The sequence below is a fragment of the Myxine glutinosa genome, chromosome 6, assembly GCF_964187855.1.
Source record: "Myxine glutinosa chromosome 6, kmMyxGlut1.1, whole genome shotgun sequence".
NCBI lineage: Eukaryota > Metazoa > Chordata > Myxini > Myxiniformes > Myxinidae > Myxine > Myxine glutinosa.
The window spans coordinates 68,703,615-68,726,773 of record NC_136266.1 but is presented as its reverse complement, the minus strand read 5'-3'; the positions used below and the strand labels follow the sequence as shown (position 1 = coordinate 68,726,773).

Here is a 23,159-nt window from a genome sequence, read left to right as displayed (position 1 = left end):
TACATCTCAAATTATTTACACTAGAATATAAGACCCATCGCATTGCTGACGGGAATACCAATCTTTGTGTAATTGCAAAAAAAAAAAAAGAAGATTTTGTAAATGTGGAAAAATAAATTTGTATTGGTGAAATTCATTTGTATTTGTTAATGGGGAAAAATAATGTAAATGAGTATGATTTGTATTCGTGGAGATTTGGAATCAACGTGGTGGATAAAACATCTTTGTTGGGAGAGGGATAAGTGGTTATGTTTACTTCCTGAGAGTGGTTTCATTGAAATCCGATCTCAAATTAAGAAAGAAGGATTCCTGGGAGATCCTGCTCTCGGTGCAGGGATAACCAACGTCGTCACGTGTTGGCATTTGCAGTTTTGACACACGTGCCCATGTACCCATAAAAAAAATTACAAAGAAGAAAAAAACAAAAAAAACATTTGGATCACAAACATTCCTGCGAGTTACCCAAATCTACCGTAGTTTGATTTATTGAAATCCGTTATTCCATTCTCAAGTTATAACACAACAAACAGACAAACAGACACAGCTCCTTTTATAATACAGATTTGAAATAGGACCTTGCTTATAATGTACCAAAAAAAAACAAAAAAAAAAAAAAAACGAGAAATTGTATTTGTGCTCCACCACAATCTTCCTTGAGGAACTGATGTCCTTCAAGGTAGCCTTAAGAGGCAAATCCTGCTCTTCATACACAAGCATCTCTATCACTGGAAAAGCCTATGTACCACCTTGCAGACTCAACTCTGTGCAGGATAGTTCCTCACCCTCTGCTAGGTGGTAGGAAACTACGAATAGAGTGGAAACTAAGACTACCGGTCATTTCTGGAACCTGGCTGTATGCAAGAAAGACCGATTGATATTCTCACTTTGTACCTCCATAAGGACCAGATATAAAAAAGCACAGGCTTGGGATCCTAGGATCCTGAGTTCGAATTCCGGTCGATCACTGAATTAACGCCAGGGGGGTTGACTCAGCCTGTCATCCTTCTGAGGTCGGCAAATTGAGTACCAGCTTGCTGGGATGAATGATCCCGGTGTGCACCCCGACTTAGAATAGGTACACCGTATCCCTGCGCATCATAAGAGGTGACTAAGGGTTGGCGTCAGGAAGGGCATCCGGCCATAAAACGTTGCCTCAAACAGGGAACCATGATTGTCATGGGGGCCCGCAAGGCTAACCCCCACTCTAGCAGGGAAAATGGCCTTAAAACGATCATTCATATATATATACTAGCTGAGGTATCCGGCTTCGCCCGGGTTGAATAAGAATAAGACAAATATATGATGAAAAGAACATGTATATTTTAGAGCAATATCACAGTACATTTCCTACATGACGTTTTGTCAATTGTCAAATTCTCAAAACCTCTTGGTATACAACATTTCTGGTTTTCTTACTTGGTGCCAAGACATAAAGAGTGCTTGGTTTTCCAACCCTTGAGCAGCCCACGTACAGCTGGCCATGGGAAGTACCCGGCATTGCCGGGCGGGGGAAGGGAGGGGAGGGGGAAGGGGAGGGGAGGGGAGGAGAGGGGAACGGGGGGGGAGGGGAGGAGAGGGGAGGGGAACGGGGGGGGGGAGGGGAGGAGAGGGGAGGGGAACGGGGGGGGAGGGGAGGAGAGGGGAGGGGAACGGGGGGGGGGAGGGGAGGAGAGGGGAACGGGGGGGGGAGGGGAGGAGAGGGGAACGGGGGGGGGGGGGAGGGGAGGAGAGGGGAACTGGGGGGGAGGGGAGGAGAGGGGAACGGGGGGGGGAGGGGAGGAGAGGGGAACGGGGGGGGAGGGGAGGAGAGGGGAACAGGGGGGGGAGGGGAGGAGAGGGGAACGGGGGGGGAGGGGAGGAGAGGGGAACGGGGGGGGAGGGGAGGAGAGGGGAACGGGGGGGGAGGGGAGGAGAGGGGAACGGGGGGGGAGGGGAGGAGAGGGGAACGGGGGGGGGGAGGGGAGGAGAGGGTGGGGAGGGGAGAAGAGGGGGGGGAGGGGAGAAGAGGGGGAGAGGGGAGAAGAGGGGGGGAGGGGAGAAGAGGGGGGGGAGGGGAGAAGAGGGGGGGAGGGGAGAAGAGGGGGGGAGGGGAGAAGAGGGGGGGAGGGGAGAAGAGGGGGGGAGGGGAGAAGAGGGGGGAGGGGGAGGGGAGGAGGAGAGGAGAGAAGAGTGGGGTGGGGAGGGGAGAAGAGGGGGGAGGGGGAGGGGAGGAGGAGAGGAGAGAAGAGTGGGGTGGGGAGGGGGAGGGAGAGGGATGGGAGGGGGAGGGGGAGGAGCAAGGGGGGAGGGGAGGAGGGAGGGAGGAAGGGGAGGGGGGAGGGGGAGGGGAGAAGGGGAGAAGGGGAGAAGGGGAGGAGGGGAGGGGGAGGGGAGGGGGGAGGGGAGGAGGTAGGGGGGAAAGGGAGGAGCATGGGAGGAAGGGAGGGGGAGCGGAGGGGGAGGGGGAGGGAGAAAGGGGGAGGGGGAGGTGGAGGGGGGAGTCAAGTCGGAAGTCATTGTCGTCAATTGAATGTCGCATTTATTTTTTATTCCCTGTCAAATGGCATTGGTCCCGCATTCCGAACCCGGAAGTCGGAAGTCATCGTCGTCAAAGTTGAAAAACTAACGTTACGAAATACGCTGATGACGTCATAATATTAAAAGCCGAAGGTTTGTTAAACATTTAAGGTGTGCTGTAGTTTCTCTGGGACGTACTGATTCCGAATATGAAGTTGAAAAATGAACGTTCCGAAATACGCTGATGACGTCATTCGAATTCGAATTCCATTAAATTTCAACTGTTGGAAACAATAATTATTTCAATTTCCAACAGTTGAAATAATTATTGTTTCCAACAGTTGAAATTTAATGGAATTCGAATTCGAATAAAATCTCAACTAAAAAAAAAAAGCGTTTATTCGTTCTTGGCACGAAAAAATGGCGCGCATTTTGTCATATGTGCGACTTTACGTCACTCCTACGGACGTGAAAACATTTGTTTTCCTTAAAAATATATTTTAAAATAAATACAATAGTACATAAATTAACAATAAAAGAAGCTAAAAAACAATTTAAAATACAATAAAAAGCACATTAAAAATATATAAATATGTACGTACAGTATACTGTACGTACGCGCAACCGCGGGATCGGAAAGGGGCAATAGCGCCGCCACAAACTACACCATGGAATTGCAGCTGGCGCGGTTTTTTAAACCATTGATATTAAAATACAGAGCAGCCTATAACCACCAGGATTTTATGCTGATTCCGAATCTGTGTCTAAAACTTTTCTCCGATGTGTCGTTCTTGAGTTATAAGCGGACACACACACACACACACACACACACACACACACACACACACACACACACACACACACACACACACACACACACACACACACACACACACACACACACACACACACACACACACACACACACACACACACACACACACACACACACACACACACACACACACACACACACACACACACCTCCTTTATATATAGAGATTGTTGCGGATTTGAGAATCCTTTGTTTGTCAATATGACCCTCCAGTAGTAATTCTTGTAAATACCTCCGTTTTGTGTGTAAAGGTCAAAGGTCGTCCCCTTAGCTTGTCCATGTACAAGCACGTAGGCCATCATAGACCTCTCTATAGTTATTTCTTATTCTATGTTAGTTTAAGGCTCTGTTTCCCACTACTTGACTCTGCATTGTACCAAATGACATAAGATAGTTCCCTTTTCAAGTTTCCCCCAATCATCTCTTCGAAGTGCCAGTGCATTGGGCGGTTTTCTTCACCCCAAACTCCATTACGCACGCGGTCAGCTCGGAGAAGAAAGGCGTGTCTCCACCTCGTCATGAGAAGGAGGAGTGAGCCAGCCCCCGATCAACCAACCAAGCATGAGGGGTTTGGCCTGAGAGGGCGGAGGAAAGAAACTTCGGGGAGGTTCAAGAAGATTCTAGGGCGTGGTTATATAACCCGTCACGCGGAGCCCCCACCTCAGTCCAGTTGAGGAGGAGCTGCGAGTCCAGTTGGAGTCGAGATGAGTGAGGAGTCCACCGCAGCTGAATCCACCGCAGTTGAATCCACCGCAGCTGAGTCCACCGGAGTCCAGATGAGTGAGGAGCCCACCGCAGTCCACCGGAGCCCAGTTGAGAGAGTTCAGTTGAGGAGGAGAGAGCGAGTTCTGGAGAGGAAAGCGAATGAGAATCGGCACGCCCTGCTCGCGATACCAACCAGCACTCGGAAGAACAACCAGTGCGGGCACGCGAACCTCGACGTGCCGCGGTCTTCGGATCTCCCTGTCGCCCGTTCTGTGAACCAGAGTGCGAGGAGTCGGAGCTGTCACCTCCAACCCTGGCGTTTGCACGGACCTGAACCTTCTCATCCCTCCACCCATTCCTGCCATTCCATCCTTTTGTGTACGTGAGTTTGTTTTGTGTGTCTTGTCCCTGGGGTATAAGTAAGCCTGAATAGATAAGCTCGTATTGCACTGTGTCTTCTCCTTCTGTCATTATTTTCGTTTCGTTTCTTTCCTCCTCCTTGGTTTCTTTGACTTGTATATAATTAGTAATAAAATCCTGTTATTTCCTACCTTCGTCTTCTTCTTCATGCTCGTCCGGTCGTCTTTGTGATTTCCCCATTGAACACCTGTGGCACGATTTGGCCAACGTTTAGGATCGGGTTTAGTACTACTAAAGGTTCGAGCCGCGGGCAGCTAATCCGCTCGGCAAAATAACATCTTGTCCGTGGTCTCGAACGGGGTTGCACCCCTGCCTTGTGGAGCGGGGTAGCTTCAGGATCGGAGACGGCCAGTGAAAATAAAAGGGGGATTAACCCCCCCCCCCCCCCCCCCATTATCTTAGTCCCTTTCCCTTATTTCGGGTTAGCATGTTATGCGTTGGGGAAGGGAAAGACAGGTCCTCTCTCATAAGGAATGAATGAATGAATCTCATAAGGGATATGCACCAATCAGGGCCCGTGTTCCTTCGAGAGAGCTAATGGAAGCGGGGTTACGGGCTCCACCAATCGGGAGGCAGGATACCCTTGGACACATCACCCCCCCCCCCCAACCCCCCACCACCCTCGGTGAGGGTGGACAAAAGGCCATTCCACACGTGTTTGGAGACTCTCTGTTTCGGATTGGACCTTGTTGGATGCACACGAGTTTGGATTGACTGTTTTGGACTTTGTCAGCAGTACACGTGTGCTCCTCTCTAGGCCGGATCCTCTCACAGGCCTCGACACGTGTTTTTCTCTCTCTTGGCCGGACTCTCCCCGCTCCCTCTCGCTGCACATGGACACGACAAAAAGGCCTTGGACTTTGCTCGTTTTGCACGTGTTCATTGCTCTCTGATGGCTGCCGGACTCCCTCTCGGTGCACGTGTGCACGACACTTACTTTCTGCACGAGGCCACGACATACTCTTTACCCGGCACAAGATCACGACGAGCTTACTCCACATGTCCCTGGCATTCTTCCCTGCACGGTTCCCGGCGCACTCACTCTGCACGGTTCCCGGCGCACGCACTCTGCACGGTTCCCGGCGCACGCACTCTGCACGGTTCCCGGCGCACGCACTCTGCACGGTTCCCGGCGCACGCACTCTGCACGGCTCCCGGCGCACGCACTCTGCACGGCTCCCGGCGCACGCACTCTGCACGGTTCCCGGCGCACGCACTCTGCACGGTTCCCGGCGCACGCACTCTGCACGGTTCCCGGCGCACGCACTCTGCACGGTTCCCGGCGCACGCACTCTGCACGGTTCCCGGAGCACGCACTCTGCACGGTTCCCGGCGCACGCACTCTGCACGGTTCCCGGCGCACGCACTCTGCACGGTTCCCGGCGCACTCACTCTGCACGGTTCCCGGCGCACTCACTCTGCACGGTTCCCGGCGCACTCACTCTGCACGGTTCCCGGCGCACTCACTCTGCACGGTTCCCGGCGCACTCACTCTGCACGGTTCCCGGCGCACTCACTCTGCACGGTTCCCGGCGCACTCACTCTGCACGGTTCCCGTCGCACTCACTCTGCACGGTTCCCGTCGCACTCACTCTGCACGGTTCCCGTCGCACTCACTCTGCACGGTTCCCGGCGCACTCACTCTGCACGGTTCCCGGCGCACTCACTCTGCACGGTTCCCGGCGCACTCACTCTGCACGGTTCCCGACGCTTCTCACCTGTTCGCGTTTGTGCTGGGATCGCTATTGCCTGCTCGGGCTGCTCATGTTGGGGACTGCCATTTGCCGGCCTGGTGTTCGTGGGTGGGGTCGGGACAAAAGGCGTTGCGAGGAGAAGCATTGGGTAACCTTGTAACCATTTTGCAACAGGTTCCCAATGTTCGTTTTCCCCTCCCCCTTCCCAGTGAATGTGTGCTGGCGCCTTGTTGTGTTTATTCGTAGTGATTGTAATAAGGCGTAGAACAAGCCAAGTTTCTGCTTCTCGTCCCTTTTTCTTTCCTATCGATAAGTTGCACTGTAAATATTTGTAAACAAATCAAATCGTTAAACGTTTCCTTTTCTCTCTGTCCGTGAATGTCTTTTCTTCCATTGATCCGCCATGGCTCACACCCAGAGTAGCGATAGGCCGTAACGAAATTGGCATTAGCCCGACGGGTACCAACGGTTGCTCGGCCGTCTAGATTTCCATCCAGGAACAAAAGAAAGTGGTACACCACCGGTGGGTGCGGTACATTCCCTGATTGAAACCGTCACGTGGTACAGGTAAGCGGAGTTAGACGACGGACCAATTGGCGTTCGTAGTTGCTGGTTCGCAACATGCCGAAGTACAAAGTTATTTGTGCGCAGCAGCATCAGGTCCGGTAAGTTCAGGAGGTAACGGCAGCTAACCCCCTTGTAGTAGCCCCCGAACCCGTAACAATATAAATATACACACACTGTCGTACACCACTATTCGCGGGGGATACGTTCCTGGAAAGTTCCGCGAATTGCTAAACCGCAAATTGTGGGGCATTGCTTCAATGGAAAAAGGGGAGATTGGTTCCCGAATCACGAAAATCCATGAATAGCGAGGCAAAATCTGCGAATGTCAAGGAAAAATCTGTGACGCATGCTGTGCCATTGTTTCAATGGGGAAAAGGGAGAAAGGGAGAAAGGGAGACAGCTAGTTGCACTAATAGATACGGTGGAGTGTTTTCATTCTGTACAGTAACTCGCAGGATGATGTGACGTGTAGCTGGTGGAATATCCCGCAAAGCTGTTCACAGTGTGAATGACGGGATATCCCGCGAAGCAATGTTGACCCAATGTTTACCGCGTGAATGATGGGTTATCACGCGAAGCATGCCACAAAGCAATGTTTACCGTGTGACCACCATGTGGATATCACGGGATATCACGTGAAGCTATTCAGTGTGAATGACGGGATATCCCGCAAATAGATGTTTACCCAATGTTTACAGTGTGAATGATTGGTTTTCACACGAACCATGCTTACCGTGTGAACGGCAGGATATCACGTGAAGCATGCCGCAAAGCAATGCTTACCATATGACCGGTGGGATATCACGTGAAGCTATTCAGTGTGAATGATGGAATATCCTGAGAAGCAATGTTTACAGTGTGAATGACAGGATATCCCACGAAGCTCGCTTGGCCACGAAAGCTGTGAAAAACCAAAGCCTTAACCTGTAAGCCTGTAAGTCTTAACTCGTTGCTCGTAGAAGATGTTTTTTTGCGCATGTCCAGCTACTTTGTGCGTGGCTGGTGAAAGATGGGTTTTATAACTGTCATGCTCGCAGTTCATGAGAAATTAGGGTGGTCCACAAAAATGAAAGTTGTAAATTTTATTGTCTCATCCCGTCATTATGCTCCACTCAAAGAAAAAACATTCCACGACAAGTTTAAAAAAAAATTTTTTAGGGTTCGTTTAGGGGTGCCCCAACAACCTAAAACTTTTTCACCCCAATAAAACGGGAATTCTCATTTTCTCTCGAGCGAAAATGATGTATCGGAAAGGAATTGAAGTTGAAGAAAGGTACTGTCGCGCGAATGCCCTTGGTTAATACCGTCAAACGAACTTTAATGGAGGGGACGATTAATTACGGATTTTGACTATACAAGCACAGGAGGAAGAAGGAAGAGGAAGAAGCGGCGAGCTCTTACCTGGCGCGATCTCACCGGCAACTCCGATCCTGCAAGAAATGAACTCACACGGGAATCCGGGTTAAAATGTACAAAAATAACCAATTTATTATGCGGAACCCGATACAAGGAAACGCGACGATAAAAGCCAATTCTAAATTGGGATCCTGCACACCTCACTGCAACAACAGCACAGGGGAATGAATTAAATTTAAAAAAACCGTTGTGTGCGCGTTTGTGGGTGCGAGCTTATCTGTCTGGCAGTGTAGCGTTGTCAGGAATCGTCCAGGCTCCGGTGTTCGGGACCCAAGCGTGCAGTCTGGGCACGGCTCCGGTTGGCGCGAAAATAGGCCTCGATGTGCCCCCGCTCGCCCGCTGCCAGGCCCCGAGCCACCCGCTCTCGTCTGCTCAGCGGCACGCCTTGCTCGCCCGCTCATCAGTCACACGCGAGGTCCCACATGCTCGTAGCACCAAGCCTCGCTCCAAGCACCAAGACAAGACCAAGACCAAGCCCAAGCACCAATACAAGACCAAGCACCAAGACAAGACCAAGCCCAAGCACCAAGAGCCGCGAAGAACCCAGGGAAGATGACCCAGAATGCCCGCGAGTGAGTCGTTTTGTCACCCGCGGTGTGACGTCAGCTCTCTTCCTCTACCAACCAGTCCCTCACTTCTTAGTGGTCTTTCCCGCCTTCTGACGTCACCGACCCTTGCCCTCTAATCAGCGACCTGCTTTTAAGTAGTGGTTTTGCGCCTTCTGCACTGATTGGCCGAGTGTTTGCGCCTTCCGCACTGATTGTCCGAGGTGTCAACGGTCGGTGGCCAGTGTGCCGCTTCCTTCCACCTTCCTTTCACCAATCAGTGGCCAGCTTCTTACCCAACCAATCACACATTCTCCTGGGCATGGCTACAGCCTGCCTTGCACGATGTTTGTTGCTATGCAAGCTGGTGATGTGGCTGGCTGCGGCCCCATCAGCGGTGCCCCGATCTGGCTTCATGCCTGTTCTTCCTGTAAGTCTTATTGTGGCGGAGGGGAATGAATTAATGTGTGCACGACTGGATCTATCTAATGTATATGAGTGCGTTGCCATAAGGGACACTGGGTAGCTCACAGAGGGAACGACACAGGAGGGATTTTTACCAATAATCCCTGTACTAATTAGCATGCCCCGCCCCCTCGTGGCGGGGACAAAGATACAACTGATTCCGACATATGACCAAACATAGAACTTATTACAGGTAGATTCCCTATCACGACAGTAGAGTACCTACCGATGCAGATCTACCTGGATCTAGATATTTGTCTACCCCGAATTCATTACAGTACTTCGAAATTTACTGCATTGCACAGAGTAAAAACAGCGCTACTGGGAAAAACGGGAATTCCCGTTTTGAAGGGGGTGAAAATTTGGTGTTGTTGGGGCACCTTTTACTAAAGTTCAATCGTCACAAAACTTTACATGGATAATTTTTAACCAAAAAGGAACAATGAAGGGGTGAGACAAGTATCTATCTATATATATATATATATATATATATATATATATATATATATATATATATATATATATATATATATATATATATATATATATATATATATATATATATATATATATATATATAGATATGTGCAGTGTCTGTGTTGTGTTGCCTCGTCACTGAACTACTTTCTAAAACTTTTGTGAAATCGCATCAAACTTCTGGTATGCACATATCTCTCCCGTCGGTATGTCCTAAGGGTATTCTTTTCGAAAAAAATTCCAAATTTTTTTTTTGAATTTTTTTGCGGAAGTTTTTTTTCCAACTTTTTCAACTTCAATTGTTTATAAAATGTGATATCACGAATATTACAAATACATTTGTGCAAAATAATTGTTTGAATTATGATTGGTTTAAACCATGACAAAACGGCAACTCGGGTACAGTTTTTTTTTTTTTTTTTGGATACTGAATCGAGGCTCGTGAAAGAGCTGTCATTTACTTCACAAACAAATCAACCAGACAAACAAAATATATAAAAAGAGGGAGCGGAAGACAAGATGGGGAGAGAAGGGGAAGCACACAAACACTTGAGAGCACACAACATTTGAGAGCAGGGAGATGTGTGGGAGGGAGAGGGCTTGGGGGGAGGAGGCGTGGGAAGGGGGGAGGAGGCGTGGGAAGGGGGGGGGGGTGGAGAAGTATAAAACACAAGGACACCAAGGACTTCCAGGACAGAAGTTGGTATTTCAAAAAAGTGGAATTGGGAAATTAGCGGGGGTAGAAAAGATCAAGGTTTTGGATGGGGGAAGATAAGAGATGGTGGTGAACAGCTGTTTTAAAGACCTGGAGGGTGGAGTGGGATTGAAGAGAGCGAGGGAGTTTGTTCCAGAGGTGGGAGAAAAGAGGCATGAAAGAGTGAAGGTGAGCAGAGAGTCTTGATTTTGGCAGTTTAACCATAAGAGGGTTGCAGGCAGATCTTGTGCGACCTGTAGGAATATTTGTGGGACAGAGCCCAGAGAGAGCTGGGGGGGCAAGGCCAGAGAGGAGTCGGTAGAAGACGAAAAGACCACCAACCTGCCTGCGGTGAGTGAGTGAGAGGCCCTTGGAGTTAGCTTCATCGCGGGAGATTCCAATGATTCTGAATGCTTTGGTTTCAACAGCGTGAAGACGAGCTAGGTGTGAGGCAGGAGCACCAGCACAGAGGGGAGAGCAGTATTCCATTGAGCTGCGGATGAAAGCCTTGTATGTGGTGAGGAGGTCAGGTGTGCCAAGGAAGGACTTCGCACGACGGAGGATGCCCAGTCGGCGACTGGCTTTGGAGGCCAGATTTGAAATGTGGTTTTCCCAGGAAAATTTTATTTATCTATATATCTACACATCTGGGCAGTGTCTGTGTTGTCACTTAACGACTCCCTCAAACTTTTGTTTCCGTGGTTGTGAAGTGTTTTTAATAACGTTGTGGTGGTTTTGAATCACGTGGTGGTGAGGTGTTTTTAAATCACATGGTGGTGAGGTGTTTTGAATTACGTGGTGGTGAGGGATTTATAATTACGTGGTGGTGAGGGATTTATAATTACGTGGTGATGAGGTGTTTTGAATTACGTGGTGGTGAGGTGTTTTGAATTACGTGGTGGTGAGGTGTTTTTAAATGACGTGGTGGTGAGTTGTTTTTAATTTTGTGGCTGTGAGGTGTTTTTATTACGTGTTTTATGCCTGTGAGGTGTTTTCAATTTCGCGGTGGTGAGGTGTTTTTATTACGTGTTTTATGGGTGTAAGGTGTTTTCAATTTCGTGATGGTGAGGTGTTTTTATTACGTGTTTTATGGCTGTGAGGTGTTTTAAATTACTTGGTGGTGAGGTGTAATCGTCCCAAACTTCCAGTCTGCACCCACCCCTCCCCTATGTGTGTTGAGGGGGTTCTTTCTTGAAAAAAAAACAAAAAAACATTCAACCTAAATTGCCTATAAAAATGTAATATCACAAACACAACAAATATATTTGTGCAAAATAATTGTTTGTATTATGATTGGTGGGAACTCATGACAACACAGCAACTTAGGTACAGTCATTATCCTCAGCTAAAATAAGCCCGTTCCTCAGTAACGACGCTGCCGAGCCCAGCTAGTACACACACACACACACACACACACACACACACACACACACACACACACACACACACACACACACACACACACACACACACACACACACACACACACACACACACACACACACACACACACACACACACACACACACACACACACACACACACACACACACACACACACACACACACACCTTTTTTTTTTCTCACAATTATATCTCTGATGATTTTCAATTCTTATTTCTCTTTTTCAATTCTTATTTAAAAATGCATTTAATTAATTGTACAGTATCGGTTGTTCCTAAACTTAAATATAAATAATTTTAAGGATTGCTGTAAATGATGTTAATTTCACAACATCCCATATTCAACTTTATTTAAATTGTAAACCTCAAAACATAGTTCATCGACCTAAAGCAAGAACCTTAACCTGTAAGCAATTGACCAGTTTCCCGACTGCACGGATCATCAGCTGGGCACCGGTCTTCCTCGAGGTTTCGATCATTTCAGTCCAGGACCTCTCCAAACAGCGGATCCACAACCTCATCATGGATCCACATCAATAGATGGTACATCAGTCGATCCACAACCTCAGTTGCGTCCAGGCAGTCAATCAACCCATTACTGCAACATCATTTATTCCAACTTTACTCGCTATAGGATTTAATGTATTATCATATATTTATAACTTTCCTTTCATTCCATAATATGATAATGTCATTAAATCATGCACATCATACCTTAAATAAACCACATCTACCAACCAGCACGACAAAACCACCTGCCACTCGATCAAACTGTATTTCGAATGTCCAAACCGTCACCTATAATGGTTTTTGGCATGCTGCCGTATCCTAGCAACCACTGATTCCTAGCAACATTGATTTGTAGTATATTTAATTATTATATTGTACTGTATTTACATAAAGATCTCATGAATAATATTTTTACTATTCGTATTGTATTTTACCAATTCGATTTGGTGTCGTTTTGTGATATTCAAGAAAACTTGTTTTAATCTACGAACTGTTGCTCCCTGTGCTAACATACGTCTGACTAGTTGTTTTAATCTATTGACAAGTTCAGAGCTATGTGTGGTTGCTCTCACAGTCCTAATTATTTCACCTGCAACCGTACCATAAAATAGCTTTTTAGGAATTACATCAGTAAACACACACACACACACACACACACACACACACACACACACACACACACACACACACACACACACACACACACACACACACACACACACACACACACACACACACACACACACACACACACACACACACACACACAAAAGTTTAAGCACATCATTAAAGTACCTAAACTTTTGACTGGTAGTGCATATGACTGTGTATTCACTACTGTCTATTTTTGAGGATAAAAATTCGAAAAACATTTTCCATAAAAGTCATTACGCCTCTTCAAACTGGAATTGCAGATGGTGGCTTGCAAATGAAATGGAAAACCAAACACTGCATTGGAGTCATCAGAAGGAACTAAAAAATAAAAAATAAATAAAAGTAAAGAGCAAAGATCGAGTCATCAAGAGGAACCTGGATAGGATTCGGGTTTCAGCCGCTAATCCACTACCCTCAAACCCATCCAGGCGCAGCCAAGTGAACCTTCCAGAAAAGAAAAAAAATTCTGCAGGAATTCACTTCTCCGAAGACAGACACACACAGAAATAGAGAAATAAAGAAAAAGAAAAAATTAAAATGAATAGAGTGTAATGTGAAAAAGTAGAAAAAAATGTGAAAGTAACAAAGATCCCTAACTCCTAGGCCTAACTCCTGGCCCGAGAAAGATGTTGGGAAGACCCCAGATAGATAGATTTCAGCATTTCTTCCTCAGGCCAAAATGCAGCAACAGTTACAAGCTACCAGAAGTCCATCAGCGGGGAAGCAGAATCCACACAGCATCAGGATATGGTACAATCATATGGTACATCTGAAGGGAATGCAGCACAGCACCACTGATGATGTACCAGGATATGGTACATCATCAGTGGGAACCCAAAAAAAAAAAAAAAAAAAAAAAAAAAAAAAAACTGAGCCTCAAGGTCGGTGTACAGCAGAGTTTAAAAAAAACAAAAAAACAAATGCATGGCACAGGAAGGTGAAATTGCTGAACGTGATGTGCAATGCGCGCAGAGTAAAACAAGTGTCGATTTAGGTCTGTCGGATCTCTAATAAAGATATAAGCACACTTGACGCTAGGTGAAGGCCTCAGACCTCATTTTTGATGGGCTTTTATACTCGTTTAAATATAAACATTACTAGCATTTAATTTCAACAGACATACTGAGTCTCATGATGCCTTGCCAAAAGGAAAAAAACAAAAACAAATCATACTCCCAGAAAACCATAGCCCCTATGGGTTTGGGGGGGGGGGGGGGGGGGCGGGATGAAGGATGAAGACTAAATTCTCTCTCCATAAATGTTCATCGTATCGTGCTGCCTGATTGATTGAATCTGGAATTACAAGTCGATAAAACAAATCATAAACAGTCATAGTAATAATATTGTCATAGTAATAAGTAGTAATGGAGGAATTAACCTGACAGACTCTTTGCTAATCTCCTAAAACCACTCTGCATTTTTCATTGCTTTCTTCAACAGAGTTTAGGAGTTCAATAAGCCGCTCTGAGTTTCCGTCATTGATGGCCGAGTCAATTTCCACATTTTTTGGATTTACGACATCACCAATTCCAACCTTAACTCCACTCCCAAACCGTTCACCACCGCCACAACCAACACAAAGCTTTCGCAACCCCCACCCATTCTCAAGACATTGACTGCACTCGTCTCGTAATTGAATTTTAATCCGATATCCAATCCAGTTGTGTAGCCTGGATTTCAACTTTTGTACGAACCATGATGCCTTGTACACCGTTGTATTCCAGATTAGAGAAAATATATTTTACACAGCTAAAGAAACGGAAAAACTGATGCATTGGGCACGACGTCGGTAATTGCAACATCACGCGGCTTTCGATCGACGATGGTGCGCTCCAATTCAGTGAACGCATGTGGAAGGGATCTCTGCTTTCTAGATTCTGTCAGTAATGGCTTGGACCTTTCTTGGATATCAGCTGCAACTGCTCCCACACCTGCTCCTATAGCTGTATCCTACTCCCCTGAGGGATGGTTCTGCCGAGGGATTGGGGACGGGGGAGAGGGAAGGGCAAGTTCTCCTGGTGCTGTGCTGCATTCCCTTTTGGTTCGTTCGATTCCACGTCCTTGAAATGCTCTTAGGTGCTGCAATCAAGCAATTCAAATTCCGCAAGTTTACAATCACAAAGTTTGGACTGGAAAAGATGCTCAAAGTTTATCATGTTCAACAAGTGATCCCATCACCATGACGACCACACCTCCCACAGACAGACCACCCTCCCCTTCCCCCCACAACCCCCCATGCGCACTTTTTAACTCCGATCAGAGTCCAAACCTACCTGTCCGATCACCTTCAGCTTTATGTATTCTCCACCTCCTTCCTTTTTCTCTGCATCCGGGCCAGGCTTGCTCTCCTGTTGAAAGGACGGTTGGACCTTTATTCACTTAAAAAACAACTTCCACGTTGAAAATAAAATAACACACAAATGCGATCCAAACACGTCGAGAGATGTCCATTCACGGTCACCAAACACCGAATATACCGCGAAAAGTCGAACAAATATGAAATTCAAATCAAATAAACGGCCGACGACCAGGTGACAAAAACATAACCAGCTGTCTGACTTTCAGGCAAAAAGACAAAATGTTGCCGGAACACGTGGGGACATGATTAATGGAGTTTGAAGCAAATATACGAGAATTTTTATTTTTATTAAGTCCAAGATCCCGTGAAGAAATGCAACCACGCATTTGATTTGTACAGGTAAACCAATAAAGTCCACCACAACCGCCCGGTAACTCGGAAAATGCGGTTAGCCCGGTTACCCGGGTTAATGAACCGACGCCGCCACGAGTACCAAGGGTACAGTATTTATCAAATTCTTCCACTCCACCACCTTCACCGCAAACACTTCAGTATCGGGGAAGACTCAGTAAACACATGTCCGCAGCACGTCCCGGGCCCCGCCGGACCTTTCGTGCGTCCGTACGTACCTGGTCGGACATTCCCGTGGTTAACGGCCTCCGTAGGCCGCGCGGTGCTCGTTCCCCCGATCCACACAGCCGAACGTACGTCGAGAAAGGCCACACAAAGCGCCACAAGGCCCAGGCGGTGCACTCGGATAGCTAAACTGGGGCGGAACAACAACTCCGAAACTACATAAAACAGCGTTTTCGTTCCTTATATCGTTTAATATCGATTTTGATTCACAATAGCGTTTGTCGATCGGGTAAAACGAAATATCTATCATGTTGATTGAAAATTAAACGTTAATAACCGTATTGGATGACGTCATATTTCCCGTGATCGTCACTTCCGGGATTCCAAGCAGCGAGGGCAGTGATAACGCCGGAAACAATACAAGGGCTTTCGAAGAACTGTCCGTCGACTCGTCGAATGTGCAGATAAAATGCAATAGAGCTGGAGCCCGCAGTCAAAGGCAGGTACGGAGATGGACAACCCGTTTGGATCGCACGAGTCGCAGAGATATCTGGAAAAGTTGTGGACGAGTTTTGCCAAAACTTGGTGGATGAGTTGGGTAGATGAGACCAAGCTGATTAGATTTTGGTTCAAGTCCGAATCCAGATCCAGCCTATCGATGGGATACAAAACCGATGGGATACCTTCTACTTCTAGTTTACCTTTGTGACCCACCTATGGTATTTACCTGGAGTTTTGCTCCTGGAGAAGATGTTTTAATATTGCTTAAGAATTCAAAACTCGTCAGTGCAAAAAGTTTCACATTATTTAGTTATAGTAATAATTAAAAAAAACAAAAAAAAAACAAAAAAACAGCGCCACATCTTGTCCATGTGCAGAACTGTGTATAAATCTATGAGAATATCAATAGAGCTGTCGGACCCTGATATTCGCGGGGGATATGTTCTTGGGAAATGCAGCGAATCACCGAATGTGGGGACATTGTTTGAATGGGGGATTTTTATTTGGTTTTTAAAATTTAATGCATGACCTTGGCTCATGGAAGACCGATGACACAGAGCAAATCATGACACGGAGATCTCGCGAGATCTTTGTCGGCGAGGGCACGGTTTTTCGAAGCTGCACACCAGTGCCGAATTAAGCCTCGGCTGGCCCTAAGGCACATTTTGAAATTTTAGAGAATGGCCTGAACAATTTAAATTAGATCTCGGGCTCATGGAAATGGACCCCAGACAAAAGATGACCTGATTCATGAACAAAATATTTAATACAAAAAAAGACAAATATTTAATGTGAAAAGAAACTACTTTCAAACTATAGACTTGGCATTTAATATGGAATTTTTTTTTTTTCTTGACTTGGGTTTACTTTCTTAACTCAGTATATCAATCTGGTGAGTTTCTTTTACACTTCGGTGATTTATTTGTTAAAAGAACCATGTCACTGATTGTCTGTCGCAGCAAGAAGTCAACAACAGGATTATATCACAGGTGGCGTGGCAAAATGTACGGACAGGTGCATTTGATGATTGGCTTCACAGTCGGGTATACAAGGGTTGTTGCGTTCTGTATTCGTGGAAAACAACTGCTGCACGTCTCCAAAAGTTATTGCCGCTTCCTCTGGAGATGGTCCGTCAACTCGACTATGCTGTTTGTCATGGAGTGGTGGCTTTACGAAATTACGGCATGAAACAGCGTGCTATTGCTCGGCAGTATGGCATCACTCAAGGTCAGGTGTCAAAGATCCTGAAACGAAATGCTCAGAGGGGTGTCCCTACTCCAATACCGAGGCCAGGACGTCCCCGCAGAAACACAAGGAGGGATGATCGCCAGCTGCACCGGTTGGTCCGCAATGGCCGTACCAAGTCAGCTAATCGGCTTAGGGCTGAGTGGCAGCAACTGACAAATGTGCCTGTATCCAGAAGGCTAGTCAACCAACGACTGGTTCAAGCAGGATATCGTGCCAGGCGTCCCCTGAGAAAGCCACGCCTGACCAGACAACACCGCCAGCGCCGATTGCAGTGGGCCAGAGAGCATCGTCAATGGCAGCCAGGACACTGGAATCACGTGATCTTCAGTGACGAGTCTAGATTTCTGGTCTATCGTCAAGGTGGCCGCGTCCGAGTGCGCAGACAAGTACATGAAGCCTACAACAAAGATTGTATAGTGCCAAGAGTCCAAGCTGGAGGTTTTGGGGTGACCGTTTGGGCTGCTTTTCATGCAGGGGGCAAAACTGACCTGGTTGTTTTGAATGGAAACCTGAACCAGTTCAAGTACAGGGCCATTCTGGAAGAAACATTGCTTCCATTTGCTCGTGCAGCCTTTTGAGGAAACTTTGTCTTCCAAGATGACAATGCACGGCCTCATCGTGCTCGCATGATCCAACACTTTCTTGCTGACCGTGGTGTAGAGCATATGGAGTAGCCTGCCATGTCCCCGGATATGAATCCGATAGAGAACTTGTGGGCAGAATTAACGCGTCAAATCGACCACTTGGACCAGCAGCCGACCTCTGTGCGTGAATTGCAGCAGGCTATTGTCACTGCATGGCAAGCGATTCCTGTCCAAACCTTGGCAAATCTCATGAACAGCATGCCTCAACGTGTACGTGCTCTCCTGAATGCTCGTGGGGGTTACACGAAGTACTGAACTGTAATTTTACTGTCCGTAATCCCAGTCGTAATTTAACTTTTGTTTTTGTTTAAAAAAAATTTGGCTAATGTGCAAAATAAAGAGATACTTCTGGAAAACGCACAGAAGTTTAACACAGTACTGTCCGTGAATTGAGTTCGATATCAGTTTACATCACTTTCAAGGATCAATTTATTTGTTTTGAAATGTCAAATGTGGTTTTTGTTTCTTTTAAAGGTCACATTAACAAAATCTAGAATAATTTCAACATAATTCCAATGAACATTTGGTTCTAAGTCATCTTGAAAAGTAAGTTCACCCCCCCAAAAAAATATTCCATATTAAATGCCAAGTCTGTAGTTTAGTCTATACAATTTGCAGTGTATGAATATATGCATGACAAAACACGCACAGATTTGGCACTTTGCTTTACAGTTTACGAGACCTTAGATTGTAACCTTGCGCGCGTTTACAACTGCAAACTCTTCAATTACGGAACTGAAGTCCAGTTCTCGGAGCAAATCACTTTCAATGCACAAAAGGGCCAACGCACCAAGACGCTGTTGATGCATGGTAGAACGCTTCACATCTTTGATTCTCTTTAGCTGCGAAAATGAGCGTTCTCCTGAGCAATTGGTGGCCATCAGTGCTAAGTATATTCGGAGAGCCACTGCAGTGTTTGGAAAGGCTGCATGAACTCCAGTGGTGTGCAGCAGCACAAACTAATGCTGTGCCTGTGCACACCCTGTTGAGGGGGAACTTGAGGGCAGTTGGTCTTTATACCAGCAAATGAACTGACGGAATTCTGACGCAAAATCAGTATTCAGATCCTTGTGATACACACTGACAAGCCCTGTAATAGCAGTGTTGATATCCTCGTCGGTCATAGAGTCAAACTCTGTCAGAACGCCAAACCGCTGCAGCACTACAGAATACGCCTCTATGCATTTCTGCAATGCACTTCGCTTCGCAGTTGGTCAATGATGACATAAAATGTGTTAACTTTTAATTTTTGTTGGCCCGTCATCCCTTCTGTGGCATCAGTAGCATTTCCATCATTGACACGCTTCTTACGCTTGGGAATTCGCCGACTTTCGGATTTGTAAGTGCTGTTGCCGCAGCGATCACATGCTTGTTGCTCATAGAAATCAAAGTTTTCTCTGCGCGCATGAAAAAACTCATTCAAACTCTTCAGCAGACCAATAGCCGGTGTTAATTCTATGGTGGCACTTTGCAACAACTTGCTGCAGCAGTTGAACCGATGCAAAATATCATTCCAAAGTTCACACATCAGGGCAACTTCTATGGTGCCCATCTTTTCTGCCAAAGAATCCGCCTCATTTCGTGTCTCCCTGTTCTGATTTTCATCTGCAGAGATCTCTTCGAGAGCACTCTGGAACTGGCGGTAACCGTGGAACAGAGCTTCAGTGGCATCAGCTCGGGCAGACCACCGGGTATCCGATGGGTGTTTCGGAACAAGGCACCCAGGTTGCTGTTCCACATGGGTCTGCAGGACACCCCAACGGTGCGTGGATGCCACAAAGAACGCATACAGGCCCTGCAAAAACCCAAAAAATGAAACCGCGTCAATGCAACAATCCACCGCGGACTGACCAACTAGGTTCAAAGAGTGAGCTGCACAGGGAATGTAATCAACCAAACTGTTCTTGTTCTTCAAAATTTGCTGCATACCATTGTACTTGCCCGACATATTACTGGCATAATTTGTTTAAAATAATAAAAATTGACGAAAACTGCTTGTCCATTTTTGTGGCCCGAATTTTTGGCTGGCCCTAAGGCACATGCCTTGTCTGCCTAATGGTTAATCCGGCACTGCTGCACACGCTCTCCATGCTTTCGAAGTTAAGTAATTGTTCACAATTGTATTTTTGTCGAAACTGTATTTATCTTTCGGTGTGTGTACCTATAGTGTGTCCCAAGGAAGATTTTTGGTGTTCATCTTTCATACCTGTAAAAAAATCGTTGGTTATTTCATGCCTCGTTTTTGGCGGATGAGTACCTTGTTTCTTACCTTGAGGCTTTGTTTTCTCTCAGCGGTCGATTGTGGTCCATTTACTTTCGTTCTCAGTTTTCCCCAGTCTTTTCACCCCATACTTCCTTGTTTAAAATCTAAAAAATAATAATAATATTTCCTTCTTTGTTCTTATTCGTTGTTCTTATTTGTTTATTCGTTGGTCTTATTCGTTCGTTCGTTCTTCAACCACGTGTTTCACCCCCATTTCCCCAGATAGTTTTTCACTGTTCAATTTTAAAATGTTTAAACTTTCCCCTGAAGTGCTGTATTCTGTCGTATATTATAACACATTTTTCTTCTTCTTCTTTAAAAGGGTGCTTTCGACTTGCTCACCAAATCTATTCATTCCAAAAAACAATTCCATCTCTTACAGTTCCTCTTTCCTACATTCCCTAAACTCACCTGCACTCCACCCTCCCTCCAGTGTCCTTAAACATATCTCTGACTCGAAGGTCACAAGAAACGCATTTTGCAATAAATGTTCGTTTCCCATTAATCGTACACTTTCTAAAATCCAAACCCACCCCTCCCCTCCAAATCTCCCCCATCTCCCATCCCTTTCAAATCCCCCCCCTTGCCCTTTCCCTCCTAAACTCCCCCCTAACCCCTCCCATCATAAACTTCCCCCTCGCCCCTCCCCTTCAAATCTCCCACCCTCATTTTTTCTCCATTTCCCCCCTCTCACCCCTCCTCCTCAAAGCGTCCTCCCCGCTTCTTCCCCCTTCCAACTCTCACCTCCATCTCCCCCAACTTTCTGCCTCGCTCTTCCCTCCCCCCCCCCCCCTCAAATAACACCTCACTGTCCCTCACCCAATCACCATCAAACCTTTTGTCCGCCCCATCCTTCCCTTTCTCCTAGCTATTCTGAAATCTCTGACACACTTTCAACAGCTCTCCCTACTTCTTCCTCCTTTTCCACATCTAACCCTAACCCTACCCCTCCCCCCCCCCCCCTGTTCTGTATCGGATGCTCCCCCTTCCTCTTCATTAACGGTATGGACCTCAAACATCCGGGGCCTTCGCTCAAAGTTGACTGATCTCTCCATACAGGTTGCTTCTGCAAACCTGACTTATCTGCTCAACAGAAACTATCCTCCTTCAGGATGTCTCTGATTCCTTAATATCTCTCCCGGGTTACTCCCTCCTCCGGTATGATAGACCTGAGCCTTGTCCTGGAGGTGGGGTTGCTATCTTTATCAAAAACTCTCTTCCTCACTCGCCCTGCACTGCCCTCTCTCCACCTCACCCCCAGGAGTACCTTTGGCTACTGCTTCTCCTTCGCTCCCACCTTTTGTTCATATGTGTGTTGTACCGTCCACCAAACAGTGATGACTCCATCTACATCTCACTGTCTGATAATATGGACCAACTTCTACCTACTCATCCCAACTCTCTCTTCCTCATATGTGGTGATTTCAATTGTCACCATGCCAGTTGGCTGGGTGTGGGTACCTCTCTCACCAGCCATGGCCCCTCAGCAAAGGACGTCTGCGACTCACTGGGACTGACACAATCTGTCAATTTCCCGACCCGGATCTCAGTCAACGGAGCATCTTCTCTTCTAGACTTGGTTATGACTAACTTCCCTGCAAATGTCTGCTGCTCTTCTTCTGCTCCAATCGGCTCATCTGATCATGTGCTTGTTAAAGTGGATATCTCTCTCACCATTCTCAGAGAGCCTCCTCAGCGTCGGCGAGTCTGGCATTTCACTCAGGCCAAATGGCACGGTCTTCAAGCAGCCATCACTCATCTGGACTGGTCTCCCATCTCTACCGCCTCTGACATCAACTCATCCTGGGAATTCTTCCAAAGTAAATTGCTCTCTCTCATGCACAGATTTATCCGATCTTGTCTTCAGTTGTCATACCCTTCCTCCCCTCCCATCCATGGTACACGGAATCTTGTGGTGAGGCTGTTGCCCAGAAACAACTTGCCTTCGTCTCCTGGAAAGCAAATCCAACGGAAGGAAATCTCATTTCCTTTCACAAAGCCCGAAACAAGTGTTTGTCCACCCTCAGGAGAGCCAGGAAACAATATATCTCCACTCTCAAGACCGAACTCTCAAACCTGTATCCCTCTTCCAAATCCTGGTGGCGCCTAGTCTAATCCGTTTCTGGTGTTTATTCCCCCTCCATCCCCTCCCTTACCTCAAACGGCTACACAGCTGACTCCGCATGTGAAAAAGCTGAATACCTCAACTCTGTGTTTGCCTCCAAATCTTGTGTCCCAAACCCATTCCTCTCTGAACCCACCGTACCCAGTCGTACCCAGCTGCTCCTGGACTCTGTGTCCTTTCCTCCTGACGAGGTGGAAAAGTTTCTGTCAACCCTCGACTCTGATTCTGCAACTGGACCTGACAGCATCAGCCCACGGGTCCTAAAATCCTGCTCTGCCACTCTTTCACTCCCTCTCTCTGTTCTCTTCACCCTCTCTTTTGCTCAAGGTCATCTGCCATCAGCTTGGAAATCAGCCAACATCACCGCTTTACACAAAAAAGGTGCAAAAACAGATCATTGCAACTACAGACCAATCAGCCTTCTCCCAATTATCAGCAAAGTCATGGAATCCATCATTGCTTCAGATATCAAATCTTTCCTCTTCTCAAATGGCTTGATCTCTGATCATCAATTTGGTTTCAGACCAGGTCACTCTCCTCTGGACATGCTGCTTCTGCTGTCTCAATAATGGATGGAGGTCCTCAATGCCAAACAGGAAATTAGAGCTGTCTCCCTTGACAT

The 23,159-nt window shown here is 46.8% G+C and overlaps 1 protein-coding gene and 1 long non-coding RNA gene across 3 annotated transcripts in view; one reads left to right on the top strand and one right to left on the bottom strand.

Moving 5' to 3' along the window:
* The window catches only part of SUMO1 (small ubiquitin like modifier 1), a 29,470-nt gene extending 13,497 nt beyond the window's left edge, over window positions 1-15,973 (bottom strand). Inside the window, exons 1-2 of the mRNA XM_068120279.2 lie at window positions 15,810-15,973; window positions 15,155-15,229 (exon numbers count right to left, since the gene is read on the bottom strand). Of these exons, the coding sequence (XP_067976380.1) occupies window positions 15,155-15,229; window positions 15,810-15,821 (87 nt within the window). The 5' untranslated portion in view covers window positions 15,822-15,973. The remainder of the gene's footprint in view (window positions 1-15,154; window positions 15,230-15,809) is intronic.
* Window positions 15,974-16,138: 165 nt separating this feature from the next.
* Window positions 16,139-20,143, top strand: LOC137429205 (uncharacterized). Of its 2 annotated transcripts, none has more exons than XR_010984832.1 (2): window positions 16,139-16,255; window positions 19,761-20,143. It is a non-coding gene; the product is annotated as an uncharacterized LOC137429205 (long non-coding RNA). The 2 variants fall into 2 exon arrangements; XR_010984831.1 differs by having other exon boundaries at window positions 16,139-16,259.
* The last annotated feature ends 3,016 nt before the right edge of the window (window positions 20,144-23,159 follow it).